Consider the following 11,418-nt stretch of genomic DNA (forward strand, 5'->3'; position numbering starts at 1 on the left):
GGCCGGACCCTGGCACAGATCATCAGTTTCGCAAAGTAGCTCGAAAAAGGAAAAAGGAGAGCACCCGTCGGCGGTTTCCGCATTGGATCCGAACGACCGACGCATGCAAAGCAACGCAAGTAGTCCCGTCGCGACAGCCGACCGGCTCTCGACGCTCGAGGCGCTGCCGAAGCCCACGGGCGTTCGCGACCGCATCCGTGCACTCCACGCGCTCAAGCTCGCCGAATGTCCACTCCCGTCGCCCCGCACCGGCGTCGTCGAGATGCCCCCGTCTTGTTGGTTTCGTGCTTTCTCCTGCTGCAGAACTCGGTCTGAGCGCACAACGCTGCACTTGAGTCTTCGCGGGCTCGCGTGGCAGCGTGAGTGCATCTCGCTCGACGACCTCATTGGCGCCGTCGTCGACGCTCCGAGCCCGACATGCTTCACCGTGCACTTTGCCCGAAAGACGCTAACGAACGACCGCGTCTTTTGCTCTTCAACGGTGCGAGTCGATGGCCATCAATGCATCGTTAACCTCCTCGCTAGTTTACGACGTTGACGAGCGACGAAGCAGGAGCGTGGGTCGGCGACCTCCGAAGACTCGTGGAATGGCATGCGCGGGTGCCACAGAACTCGCCCCGCCATATCCACGTGCTTCTCGATCCGCAGATAGCAGGAGCATCGGCAACATGGGTCGAGTGCGCTCCCTACGTTCACGTCGCACGGATGACGGCCACTGTTTTCGACAACGTTGCGCCCGCCAAGTACGGGCAGCGATACTCGGCCGAGCCCAAGAGCGTTTTGCCTGAATGCATCTTGGTCGTCGGCGACAACGCGACACTGGAGGCTGTGCTCAACGGCTTTCTCGCACAAGGCGAAACGACGGCACGAGCTGTGCTCGGGAGCTTACCGATCGCCCTCGTCCCAACATTTCGTGACGAGCCTTTCTCGGTACGAATGCTCGACTACGTCGGGCTCTACCACATACATCTAGAGAGGAATACGGTGCCCGACGCCAGCAGCTGCGGTTTTTTGCGCCATCAAGCGCAAGACTCGCACAGTTGACGCTATGGGTATGGCCTCACTGGGTGGGCCCGTGCGCATCTCGTGCACCAGCACCGTCTACGACGTAGCTACAGATCTCCCAGTGACCATCGGCTGGGACACGTTTCACGCCCCGACTACGATCGACCCAGACCAAGGCGCAGCCCTCCAACACCAAGTCGAAGTCGCCAGCTCGTACCGCGGAAGCCACCGGCGTGCTTGGAGCGGCGTCTTTGAAGCACCCGAGGCGCCACACATGACAACAGTGACGGTTGCGGAGGTGCCGGAGCTGCTCTCGATCGCAGTGACCAAAACCACACCACTTGGGACAGAGGATATCGCGCTCTCGGACGGTGCGCTGGACGTTCGGTTGACCTACGCGCGGGGGTGCGGCAGCCACTTTGTCACTGTCCGCCGGGGCAAGAGCAAGCACGTGGTCGTGACGCTGCCATTGAGAGACCCTACGAGCATCTACTGCTTACCACACCTTCTTCTCGTATGCAGTGAAGCTTGAGAGACTGCGTATTCTCTTGCAACCAGCAGCAGCACCTGTATTTACTCCACGAGAAACCACTTCGATGACGTCGCTCCTCGATGGAGAGCAACGCGTCGTAATCTTTCATTAGCGATCTGCGGAAGGTGGTCCCCTACATTCGGGGACTTGAGCTAGGATCGAATGTGTATTACTTTGAATGTCATGCTGTGGGGCTCAACGGTGCCCTTGAAGTGCGCCCGACGAGGACGTTGACGAGCGCCGACCCATCGTCGTCGTGAAAGTAGCACTGCTCCGCGGCGTGGCAGCCGCTCCACCTCGGCACCTCGTAGTACATATCGCGCTTGAGGATCTGGAGCACCCGCGCGAGGACGCGGTCGCACGTGTCGTAGACCCGGGCACCTGTCGCCTCGGCGCGCTTGTCGAGCTTGGGCAGCGTTGGCTGCAGATTCACCAAGACCAAGTGTTTGGCAAAGCTCCCCGCCATCTCGCAGAATGGCTCGACGCGCAGGGACGTACCGAGCACCAAGGCCACGTCAGCGGCCTCGCAGTGGTCGATAGCTGCGTCAATGTCATCCATCGGCGCGTCAAAGCCGATGACGTAGCGCTGGAGGTACCCGTTGCTCTTGCGCGTGCGCTTGGAGAGACGCTGCTCGATCGGCTTCTTCACGGACGGACACGCCGCCTGCGTGCAGAGGCCAAACACAGGAAACGCCTCCTCGTACACATACTCGCACGTGTCGCAACGTCCAAACGTCGCGTTCCCATGCAGCTCTGTGAGCGCGTCCGGCGGAATTCCGCTCTTGCGATGGAGGTTGTCGACGTTCTGCGTCACGACGTGCTTGACCCGCCCCATGCGGTAGAGCTCGGCCAGTGCCATGTGCGCTGGCGACGGCACGAGCGTGTGCAAATCTGGAATCACCGCGTTGCTTCGCTGCTTCTTCTTGGACGACTTGCGGATGCCATTTTCACCGCGGTAGTCGGGCACACCCGTGGACGTACTCACGCCGGCGCCCGTGAAGACCACGAGGTGCTTGGCCGTCGCGATGAGGTGCGCGATGCGCTCGCACTGCGCGTCAAAGCTGCTCGTCTGGCTGCTGCTGCTCAGTGGCGATGCTGCGCTCGTGGCATCGGCCTTGATCGACGGCTCTGGCGAAGCCGATCGCCGTCGCTTCGGGGCCGTCCGGTGTGGCATTGCGCGGATCTTTGGAAGGTGGCCGAATTTAGAGTGTGAGTAATTCATTGCGGCCGACGTGGCAAACACTTGCGTCTAGTATCTGCATTGGTAAAATAGTATTAAAACCGCCACAGCCGGACCAAACGACCGTTGCGAAAACAGTGTTTTGCAGAAGAAAATTCTGTTTTGCCGCGAACGTCCTTGCATGCAGGCTTCCTACTGCAGCAACTCGAGCTACAACAAACGACTCCTCCAAGCGTCAGGATGTGGTATATTCACTATGATCTACAGCTGCAGCGAACGCACGCTTGACGCTAGGAACAAGGCTAACACAATCTCTACGCAGACGCCAGCTTGGCACCCGATTCGTCGAGGGCGACGTTGTGCTTCTTGAGGAGCGCGACGACGGTCTCGACCTGGTCGCCCGCCTCGGACTTGGTCAGCTGAAACAGGACGTGGTTGACGGTCTTGGAGTCGATCTTCTTGGCCGCACTACAAATACATAATTAAGCTCGATAGATTGGCGCGAGAATGGCGTACGCAGCGGATTCGAGGACGGCGAGGGCCTTCTCGACATCGCCGGAGCGGAGGTGGGCGCTGATGGCCAAGTGGTACGACACCGGGTTGTAGCGAATGTCAAACTTCTTGGCTTCGTCAAAGACCGCGATGAGGTTGGCATCGTCTTGGGCGTTCTTGAAGTGCACGAGGAGCTTGTTAAGCGAGCCAGCGTTCACAAAGAGGCCAATGCGGCGGTTTTGCGAGAGCGCCGAGACAGCGACATCGGCGGCGTCGTGCTGGATGCACGCCTTGACAAACTCGCCAGCCGTCACCTCGATGGGGTCGATGTGCTTGCGCTCGTAGATCTTGAGCGCTTCCGTGCTCAGCTCGAGGTCGGCCTTCGACGCGGCCGTCTTGAAGAGGTTCGTGAGCTTGGAGACCTTGATGAGCTTGTTCTTGGCCGCATCGGCCTTGATATCCTCGAAGAGGACGTTGAATTCGGGGAGGACGTACGCGGACGTGCTCAGGGCGCGGACACCGCGGCGGCTCAGGGCTTGCAACATGCTGCTTCTGGATCAAGGAGTTGACTGGTGCAAATGCCAAGCCTGGTTAATCCTTGAAATTTAATTCTATCTTGCGTTTTGTATTTGGTTGTACGAAAAAGCATTCTATAGTGGCAGCGTGCGATGCCATTGGGCAAATCCTCAAGTTGACGCACTCTATTTTGGTATAACACCATTTCGCGACCGGTGCGTAGTGGGCTTGAGTTATTGGCAGTGCAGATTAACTCGATGCACATGGGCTACCCATGCGTGCGCTAGATGTATATTACAGCGTTTTGAGCCACAAACGAGGGTTGCAGTGCAAAAGAGGCGCCTTTTTTATAGTGAGAAGCGCAAAGATGCATCCTACTAAGAGTCTGAATAGTTTAATATGACACTATATACGGTGTTTGCGACAGGCCGTGCATTGATTGGCGCAAGCCCACAAGGTCAGATTGCACAAGGATGTTTTGCCGCGCTGTCGCCGTTGTCCGCGCCGGGAGCTGCCACCGGCGCTTCGCCTCGTCGTCGTTCATCGACGTCTACAACGATGTGCGCAACCACGCCGAGACGCACCACACGATCAAGGTCGCGCGGCTCACGCAGCTCTTCAAGGCTGCCGCCACGAAGCGCGACGTGATCGACGCGGTCCAAGTCCTCCGCCTTTTTGAGACGCGGTATATTGAGCCTGTCCAGGAAACCGCGGGCGAGTTCATCAAGAAGTGCATCCAAGTCGACGCGGGCGACGTGGCGCTCAAGGTGTTTCAGAACCACTCGCGCCTCGGGCTGCACGTCAACACGGGCTCGCTCAACAAGCTTCTCGTTCACTTTTACGACAAGAAGGAGTTTAGCAACGCACTCGACTTGTACCGCGAGATGCAAGCGTACGAAGTCAAGTTCAACAAGGACACGTACAATGTGGCGATCCGGTACGAAAACCTATTTTCTCCCGGCCAAACGTAGTAGTAACCACTCTTCAGCGCGCTCTTGGAGCTCGATGACGTGGACGCGGCCGTTCAGCTGCTTCAGTTTGCAGCGTATGAACCCTGCGCATATAATCTTGCTGCACACCACCTCTGTTTTAGGTCCAAGAACGAGGTCAAGCGCTACACGTGCAACTACGTCCTCATGGAGCTTGTCAAGCGCGGTCTCAACGACAAGGTGCATCAGGTGGCACCGCAAGATACTAACGCAGTGACTAGGTTGAGATCGTCGCCAAGTGCATGACCACATACGGCATCGCGGCCAACGACACCACCAAGCACCTCGCTGGCCCAACATCCGACTAAGTACAGACTGTACCAACGACTACCGTAATTCTATCCCTCTTTTGGTATGTGCGGCTAGTACAAGCGCATGTTACCACAATACACCGAGCAGAATCGAGACACCCTCGCCTCGCTTTGCCCAGGAGTTGAGTAGACGGGTGGTAGTCATCCGGATAAAGATTCGAGAGTACCGGATACGCGACGCGCACCAGTGATAGCCAAGCATGCTGCTGTTGCGTCGCGTGGTTCGGCGTCCGGTGTGCGCCCGCGGGTTCGCGTCGCAGGCGCCGCTGACGCGCGAGTACATCCACAATTGCTTGTACCGCAAGGAAGAGGGCTACTTTACGTCGACGCAGCGCGAGGTGCTGCACGCGCCCAAGGAGCCCATCGACTTCAACGACCTCTGGGGCAAGCGCGAGTACAAGAACCAAGTCGCGGCCTTGTACGCGCAGGACAAAGAGGCGTGGATGACCCCGGTTGAAGTCTTCTACCCCTACTACTCGCGCGCGATCGCCAACTACATGATGATGTCGCCGCACACGCTCAACGCCGAGTCGCTGCACATTTACGAGATTGGCGGTGGCGCCGGCACGAACGCCCTCTGCATCCTCGACTACCTCAAGGAGCAAGCGCCCAAGCTCTATGCGAACACGACGTACACGATGATCGAGATCAGCGCGCGTATGGCCGCGCGCCAGGCCGCCCGCGTCGCGCCGCACCCCAACTGCAAGGTCATCAACAGCGACATCCTCACTTACTCGGCGAATCACCCCAATGTCAACGACCCGTGCTTCTTCATCGCAATGGAAGTGCTTGACAACCTCCCGCACGACAAGGTAACGCTGGCCGACGGCGAGTGGTTCCAGACGCACGTCCGCGACGATGCCGAGGAGCTCCACCCACTCCGCGACCCGCTCATCGCCGAGACGCTCGAATACTTTTCCTGCGAAATTCCGCTGCGAGGAACGTTCAAGCGCACCTCCGGGTACAAGGTCCTATGACGTCGTCGCACTGACTGCCAGTCGTGCTGCTTAGGCTCGCGACGCAGCTGCGGTCGATGATTGGCATGCGCGAGAAGCTCCTGAACGCGGCGTTCGTCCCCACGGGCGCGATGCAGCTCTTGCACACGCTGCAAAAGAGCTTTCCCAAGCACCACTTGATCGCAGCCGACTTTGACGAGCTCCCCGCGCCGTCGCTCGATAAGTCGGCGACCCACCAGCCGTACGACCACCCGCGCAGCGCGACGTCGACGGCGTCCGGACCGCTTCATGCTGCCAACGCGCCCCTCGTCGCGTCCAAAACTGACGGTACGCGGTCAAGCTACCTGCGTGTGCGAAAATACTCTGTAGGCGTCACGGTCGACCACGATACGTACTTGGTTCCCGGCGGCATCGCCGACATCTTCTTTCCCACCGACTTCATCAAGCTCAAGCAAGCCTACTGCCGCAAAATGGAGCTCAAGGAGCACGAGGTTCGGATAGGCCTGTGCGTTCTACCGCTCTCATGACACGCGTAGGTGTCGATCGTCAAGTCGGGTGCGTTCTTGAAGGAGTTTGGTGAAGTCGACAAGACGCGCACGATCCTCGGCTACAACCCGCTGGTCGACGACTACGCCAACACGAGCTTCATTTTGAGCTAAAGCTTGGAGAATTCAGCGTCGAGTCGCGACAATTCGGTTTCTCCAAAGCCCCACGCGGCAACGATCGATGCCATCGTCGCGTCATCAATGGCCATCGCTGTCGCTTCGAAGAGCTGCCCGACGCTCTCGCCGTCGGACGATGACAGCCACGGACGAAACTCGTGCAACGACTGAAGCACCCACGCATAGCTCAAGAGACACCACAGTTGCGAGAGCGCATCGGTCGTCGCAGCGTCCTTCCTGCAGCGCGCGTCAGAGGCTGCGAGTCGTATACCGTACGTACACTGTGCGTAGCCGGTCGGCAAAGGCTTCGAGAAGGTAGAGCTCGGAGGCGGCAAGCGAGAGGCGCGTCGTCCTGTACGCACTCCCCTTGGACACTGTGTCCGACTGCAGCGCGTGAAGTCGTTGGGAGAAGAGCATGAGGAGATCGGGGACCGCTGTAAGCTCCATATGTGCCAGTCGCGGAGGCTCGATCCGCGGCTGCTTGCGCAAGTACGCGCCATGCTGCAGCACGAGCACGTCGAACGTCCCTTCATATGTGCACGCGCCGACAATCTCGTTCTTGAGGTATACGACGGCGTGGCTCGCGTCATTGCCGCCCGTCATGATACACGCTTGGAGACTGTCGACCACTCGGGCTGAGACGAGCGCTTTGAGCCCGCTTGACGTTGCGTGCAACGTGTGCAGCTCACGCGTGTCGCGGGCCGCGAGCACTTGAGTATAGAGCGCGTAGAGCGACTGACCTGCAAAGATCGAGGCCAGTGCGAGGCCCATGGCCGGGTACAGCGTTCGCCGGGCGTCCACACCACGCGACTGCCTACGCAGCTGATTTACAGATGACAGCGCTCGAAACAACGTACAAATTTGCGAGCGTGAGCGCGAGTGCGCGGCCGAGGAACCGCGCGCACTTGGAGACGAGAAAAACGCGCGTTTTGACCATCGTAAAGTAGCCCCACGGAGCCACCGTGCCGGCTCGTCGGCGCAGCTGGCCCTGCGGACTCCACTCGACGCGCGCTGTCCCAAGCAGGAGATGTGCTTTGGGAACAGCGACGTGCTCAAAGGAGCAAAAGCCGTTGTCAACGCCGTTGAAGCCAATTTTGGCGCCAATGTCCCCGAGGTGCACACCCGGCAGAGATGCATGCGACGCGAGATCGCTATGCGCACGGTGGTTAGCTTCAACGCAAGGTAAGTAGGTAGAAGGACTACCGTAGTTGCACCAAGAAGGCGTGCACGCCGTGGTCGGTGCCATCGCCACCAAGGAGGCGAGCGTACACGACGGCAAAGTTGGTCGTCTTCCCCAAGCCACCGGGCCACCACTTGCGGCTCGTGAGCGTTGGCGAGTGCAAATCAAAGATTTCTGTAGCCGGATCGTAGGTGGCAGTCGTTTCAAGCGCTCGGATGTTGGAGCCATGGCCCAATTCGGTCTGCGCGTACGCGCCGAGGATAGGCAGCAATCGCGATCTCTCTTGCCAGAGCGCCCACTGCGCAGCGCTCATGGAAAGCTGCAGCGCGGGGACAAACATCTTGCGGTGCATGTCGAGAGGCAGCACACAGCCGAGCGCTTCGCTCAGCGCTTCTTGGTCGTCGACGTCAACGATCCCGTGCGTCTGGAAGAACGACAGCAACGTCGCTGTCTTCTCGAGCGAAGCCACATACTCTTCCTCGTGACTGCGCCCATAGACGCGCCCTGGGTACGCAATTGCGGCAAGCCAAGCCTCGCGCCGGGCGTCGGCAACGCCGATGGCTTGTGCCAACACCTGCGGGTTCATGAGGTCGCAATCTTGCATAAACAGGCAAACGGCAGCCGATTGGCGGATAAGACTCTGCGACGTCGCTAATACATTAAAAACACGCTACCTAATGGACCACACGCCTACGAAGACCAGGCGCAAAAGAGCACTTGGACGAAAACGCCCCGTGCATTGCTTTCTCAACATTGCGCCATGCGAATGCTATATGTTGTAGCGCAGAAAAGCCAATATGCATCGCACTGGTTGCCTATGACATCGTATTGTTGTGTGGGATTAGACCCCTGCACGAGCCAATCCGGAGCCCCACAGATCAACCAGCATGCCACCGACGGCGCCGCCCAAGACAACGCCGCGCCGCCTAAGCTGCTGCTGCGTCGAGTGCGGCAACGTGGTGAGCAGCACGTACCGCGACTACGGCAAGGGCAACATCCGCCTCACGATCTGCCCCAACTGCAACCACACGGTCGACAAGTACGTCGAGTTCGAGGCGATTCTCATCATGATCGACCTCATGCTCGGCAAGCCGCAGGCGTACCGCCACCTGCTCCACAACCGCCGCCCGCTGCTCTCGTATCAGCAAGTGCTCAAGATGTTCGCCGTTATCGTCATGCTCGACTGGAACACGAAGGCGTACCTGGCCGAGCGCGACGCCGGCGTCTACTTCCGCACCAACTCGATCTACAAGACGATATCGACGTACTCAGTCTTTCAGATCTCCCAACTCGGCTTGCATTACTTCATCCTCGCCGTCGTCGAGAACTTTATCTACATGCTCACGCTCTGGCTCGCTGTACGTGTGCACCCGCGCTGGCGCAGCTTTAGCCGCTCCAAGGAGCTCCAGTTCCTCGGCGCGCTGTGCCTCTCCAATTTTGGCAAGCTCTTTGCGTGGCTCACGGTCATCTGGGAATACAACTGGACGGTTGTCCACGTCATTGGCGCGATTGTCGTCTGCTCCAACTACCTCGTGCTCAAGATTTACGTCAACGACGGCACGTACGACACGCTTGCCGTCATCGCGGTCGCGGTCGCCGTCCGCGCGCTCACGCAGCTGCTGCTCTTCGCCCTCGGCAACCCCATGATCTTCTTCACGCTCATATAAACCGACGACTGACGTTGTAATACACTTGAACTACTAGCGGCGACTAAGCTTCCATCCGATGGTGCATACATCGAGCAGTCCGTTTTCTCTTTCAAGCTCTAAGCTTCTGCAAAGTTCAAGAGTGCATACTCGTACACCCTCGCGCTGCATTAACTTGAACAAAACTCGGCCTGATGAGGTTAGCCTCCGGACGCTAAATGAGCCTGACAGAAATGATCCCTCAACTTGTCGGGCTTGATTCGGCTGAGGTTTAAAGATAGTCGCAGGCCAGTGGATTTTGCTGTATTGGCATCTCATTTTGGCGCGCTATTTTGGCACGACCAGTGAGCCCCAACCCGTGTCAACCGACACGACTCTTTCAAGATGGTGCGTCATCACCCTCAATGCGGGACTCTGCAATTCGCTCATGTACACGGGGGCACTAGGCCGAGTGAACGCGCTCGAGTTCCGCAGCCCGTCCAAGGGAACGGTGCCTACACCCGCAGCCGTCGCGCCTGCGCCCAGCGACGTCTTTGAGCGAGCATTCTCCAAGGTGAAGGAGATTGCTCTGACTTCGCCGGACTGCAGCAACTACACAGAAGGTGCGTCTCCCATTCGTCCTTGCATTCATATTTATCACTTTCGATAGCCGAACTCTTGGCATGCTTTTCGCTTCCGTCACCGGCTTCAAGGAGCCGTCGGCCGAGCGCGGCGAGTTGCGGCGGCACCCATGAGACCGATCACGCCGAGACGTCTTCAAGCTCCAGCGTCAACTCGCTGCTCAATTCACTCAGCACACTCGACCTTGCAACTGTCGCTGCTCATAGTCCGTCCCGTTGTCCCGTCATAACGCCCGCACCAAGCTTCACGTCTCTACTTACGTAGGCTCTCCGAGCAGCCGCGCTCGCAACTCTGTTTTGCACGACATCCCCGAGGCACTCTTCGAAGATGACGTGTCGCCGCGCGTCGACACGACCGAATTCACCGAAGATGACGACGACGACGACGACACGACTAACAACGTGCGCGTCCTGTCGGCCAAAGAAGCTCACCGGCTGCTCCGCGGCGGTGGCTCGTTTGCGTCGCGCGTCAAGCAGCGCGCTCCACCCTCCATCGCGGAGATCGAGCTCGCCAAGCAAGCGCGCGTAGTCGAGAAGATCAACCGCCAGAGCATCGTTCGCCGCACAACGCTGCGACCCACGAGCAGTCGCGTGAGCTTTGCGCTGGACATGCCGCCACCGCCCGGCGCGACAATGACCGCGCCGCCGCCGCCCCGCGCCACGGTCGTCCTCAAGAAGCCGCCGGTGATACGAACTGCCCGAGCGTCCACCGTCGTTTCTCACACTCGCCAAGTGCTCGTGCGGCATGAGAAAGCTTCGTCGCAATCCGCGCTTGACGCTGCCAAGCGCGTGTACGCTCCGCTCCAGTCAAGAAGATGAATTATATGGTGAGTAGGAGCAACATGAAGCTCGGGACGTCGCCCAAGAAGGCCAAGGTCAAGCACGAAGACTTGATCACGTCCGTGCGCTGGAACAACCGGCCTCGCCGCCGACACCGACGCCTCGGCGACGAGTGTACGTGCTCGATCCACGTCACCACACGATTCAATATCTGCGGAATTAGTGATCAAACAGCAAGCGTCGCACGTGTCGCTGGACGTCGTAGATCGCATCGGCACCCGCGCCGCGTGCCCCGTGCATTTAATTACGGAGCAGCCGATTGTCGACTTTTCGTACGTGCCCGGCGTCGTCGACTCGCACAACCAGCCAACCAAGCGCAAGAGCATGCGCGTCAAGCGCGTCAAGCGGCCGTCGCTTTGGCTAGCCATGCATTGTACCTCGTAACGTACGCACACGAAGAAGTTCACCATCATCACCACGTTGAAATACGCTAAATGTTCAGGCACGTTGCAGCGCGGCTGTAGGTGGTTTGTCCCCCACGTTCTCTTG

The 11,418-nt window shown here is 59.0% G+C and overlaps 8 protein-coding genes across 8 annotated transcripts; 5 read left to right on the forward strand and 3 right to left on the reverse strand.

Moving 5' to 3' along the window:
• The first annotated feature begins 39 nt into the window (after window positions 1-39).
• SDRG_03388 (hypothetical protein) lies at window positions 40-1,589 on the forward strand. Its single transcript, XM_008609021.1, has 3 exons — window positions 40-481; window positions 526-930; window positions 974-1,589. The coding sequence occupies exons 1-3, from the start codon at window positions 104-106 to the stop codon at window positions 1,535-1,537; spliced, it is 1,347 nt and encodes a 448-aa protein (XP_008607243.1). The 5' UTR covers window positions 40-103; the 3' UTR covers window positions 1,538-1,589.
• On the reverse strand, window positions 1,552-2,736 carry SDRG_03389 (hypothetical protein). Its single transcript, XM_008609022.1, has one exon. The coding sequence runs from the start codon at window positions 2,709-2,711 to the stop codon at window positions 1,719-1,721; it is 993 nt and encodes a 330-aa protein (XP_008607244.1). The 5' UTR covers window positions 2,712-2,736; the 3' UTR covers window positions 1,552-1,718.
• A 208-nt stretch (window positions 2,737-2,944) lies between these two features.
• SDRG_03390 (hypothetical protein) lies at window positions 2,945-3,818 on the reverse strand. Its single transcript, XM_008609023.1, has 2 exons — window positions 3,234-3,818; window positions 2,945-3,185 (listed from the first exon to the last, which is right to left on the reverse strand). The coding sequence occupies exons 1-2, from the start codon at window positions 3,752-3,754 to the stop codon at window positions 3,032-3,034; spliced, it is 675 nt and encodes a 224-aa protein (XP_008607245.1). The 5' UTR covers window positions 3,755-3,818; the 3' UTR covers window positions 2,945-3,031.
• A 350-nt stretch (window positions 3,819-4,168) lies between these two features.
• Window positions 4,169-5,120, forward strand: SDRG_03391 (hypothetical protein). The gene is made up of 4 exons (XM_008609024.1): window positions 4,169-4,662; window positions 4,714-4,770; window positions 4,819-4,894; window positions 4,936-5,120. Exons 1-4 carry the CDS (start codon window positions 4,199-4,201, stop codon window positions 5,020-5,022), a joined length of 684 nt encoding a protein of 227 aa, XP_008607246.1. The 5' UTR covers window positions 4,169-4,198; the 3' UTR covers window positions 5,023-5,120.
• Window positions 5,121-5,200: 80 nt separating this feature from the next.
• On the forward strand, window positions 5,201-6,697 carry SDRG_03392 (hypothetical protein). The gene is made up of 4 exons (XM_008609025.1): window positions 5,201-5,986; window positions 6,037-6,308; window positions 6,351-6,472; window positions 6,518-6,697. Exons 1-4 carry the CDS (start codon window positions 5,226-5,228, stop codon window positions 6,638-6,640), a joined length of 1,278 nt encoding a protein of 425 aa, XP_008607247.1. The 5' UTR covers window positions 5,201-5,225; the 3' UTR covers window positions 6,641-6,697.
• SDRG_03393 (hypothetical protein) lies at window positions 6,637-8,409 on the reverse strand (the record flags this gene model as incomplete). Its single annotated transcript, XM_008609026.1, has 4 exons — window positions 6,637-6,880; window positions 6,924-7,457; window positions 7,501-7,794; window positions 7,847-8,409. 4 exons carry the CDS (start codon window positions 8,407-8,409, stop codon window positions 6,637-6,639), a joined length of 1,635 nt encoding a protein of 544 aa, XP_008607248.1.
• A 249-nt stretch (window positions 8,410-8,658) lies between these two features.
• Window positions 8,659-9,622, forward strand: SDRG_03394 (hypothetical protein). The gene has a single exon (XM_008609027.1). It carries the CDS (start codon window positions 8,711-8,713, stop codon window positions 9,488-9,490), a length of 780 nt encoding a protein of 259 aa, XP_008607249.1. The 5' UTR covers window positions 8,659-8,710; the 3' UTR covers window positions 9,491-9,622.
• Window positions 9,623-9,883: 261 nt separating this feature from the next.
• Window positions 9,884-11,418, forward strand: SDRG_03395 (hypothetical protein). The gene is made up of 5 exons (XM_008609028.1): window positions 9,884-10,071; window positions 10,119-10,304; window positions 10,355-10,880; window positions 10,925-11,043; window positions 11,093-11,418. Exons 1-5 carry the CDS (start codon window positions 9,897-9,899, stop codon window positions 11,311-11,313), a joined length of 1,227 nt encoding a protein of 408 aa, XP_008607250.1. The 5' UTR covers window positions 9,884-9,896; the 3' UTR covers window positions 11,314-11,418.

Source organism: Saprolegnia diclina, assembly GCF_000281045.1.
Source record: "Saprolegnia diclina VS20 unplaced genomic scaffold supercont1.8, whole genome shotgun sequence".
NCBI lineage: Eukaryota > Oomycota > Saprolegniomycetes > Saprolegniales > Saprolegniaceae > Saprolegnia > Saprolegnia diclina.

Excerpts from the sequence above, each read along its gene's own strand:
- SDRG_03394 (XM_008609027.1), top strand. The coding sequence starts at position 8,711 with ATGCCACCGACGGCGCCGCCCAAGACAACGCCGCGCCGCCTAAGCTGC.
- SDRG_03388 (XM_008609021.1), top strand. The coding sequence starts at position 104 with ATGCAAAGCAACGCAAGTAGTCCCGTCGCGACAGCCGACCGGCTCTCG. Across the intron at positions 482-525 it reads GCGTCTTTTGCTCTTCAACG|TTTACGACGTTGACGAGCGA; the intron begins GTGCGAGTCGAT and ends CCTCCTCGCTAG. Across the intron at positions 931-973 it reads TTCGTGACGAGCCTTTCTCG|AGAGGAATACGGTGCCCGAC; the intron begins GTACGAATGCTC and ends ACATACATCTAG.
- SDRG_03395 (XM_008609028.1), top strand. The coding sequence starts at position 9,897 with ATGTACACGGGGGCACTAGGCCGAGTGAACGCGCTCGAGTTCCGCAGC. Across the intron at positions 10,305-10,354 it reads CGCTGCTCATAGTCCGTCCC|GCTCTCCGAGCAGCCGCGCT; the intron begins GTTGTCCCGTCA and ends CTACTTACGTAG. Across the intron at positions 11,044-11,092 it reads CCGACGCCTCGGCGACGAGT|TGATCAAACAGCAAGCGTCG; the intron begins GTACGTGCTCGA and ends CTGCGGAATTAG.
- SDRG_03391 (XM_008609024.1), top strand. The coding sequence starts at position 4,199 with ATGTTTTGCCGCGCTGTCGCCGTTGTCCGCGCCGGGAGCTGCCACCGG. Across the intron at positions 4,663-4,713 it reads ACGTACAATGTGGCGATCCG|CGCGCTCTTGGAGCTCGATG; the intron begins GTACGAAAACCT and ends ACCACTCTTCAG. Across the intron at positions 4,895-4,935 it reads AGCGCGGTCTCAACGACAAG|GTTGAGATCGTCGCCAAGTG; the intron begins GTGCATCAGGTG and ends CGCAGTGACTAG.
- SDRG_03392 (XM_008609025.1), top strand. The coding sequence starts at position 5,226 with ATGCTGCTGTTGCGTCGCGTGGTTCGGCGTCCGGTGTGCGCCCGCGGG. Across the intron at positions 6,309-6,350 it reads CGTCGCGTCCAAAACTGACG|GCGTCACGGTCGACCACGAT; the intron begins GTACGCGGTCAA and ends AATACTCTGTAG. Across the intron at positions 6,473-6,517 it reads TGGAGCTCAAGGAGCACGAG|GTGTCGATCGTCAAGTCGGG; the intron begins GTTCGGATAGGC and ends TGACACGCGTAG.
- SDRG_03390 (XM_008609023.1), bottom strand. The coding sequence starts at position 3,754 with ATGTTGCAAGCCCTGAGCCGCCGCGGTGTCCGCGCCCTGAGCACGTCC. Across the intron at positions 3,186-3,233 it reads GCCGTCCTCGAATCCGCTGC|TGCGGCCAAGAAGATCGACT; the intron begins GTACGCCATTCT and ends ATGTATTTGTAG.
- SDRG_03389 (XM_008609022.1), bottom strand. The coding sequence starts at position 2,711 with ATGCCACACCGGACGGCCCCGAAGCGACGGCGATCGGCTTCGCCAGAG.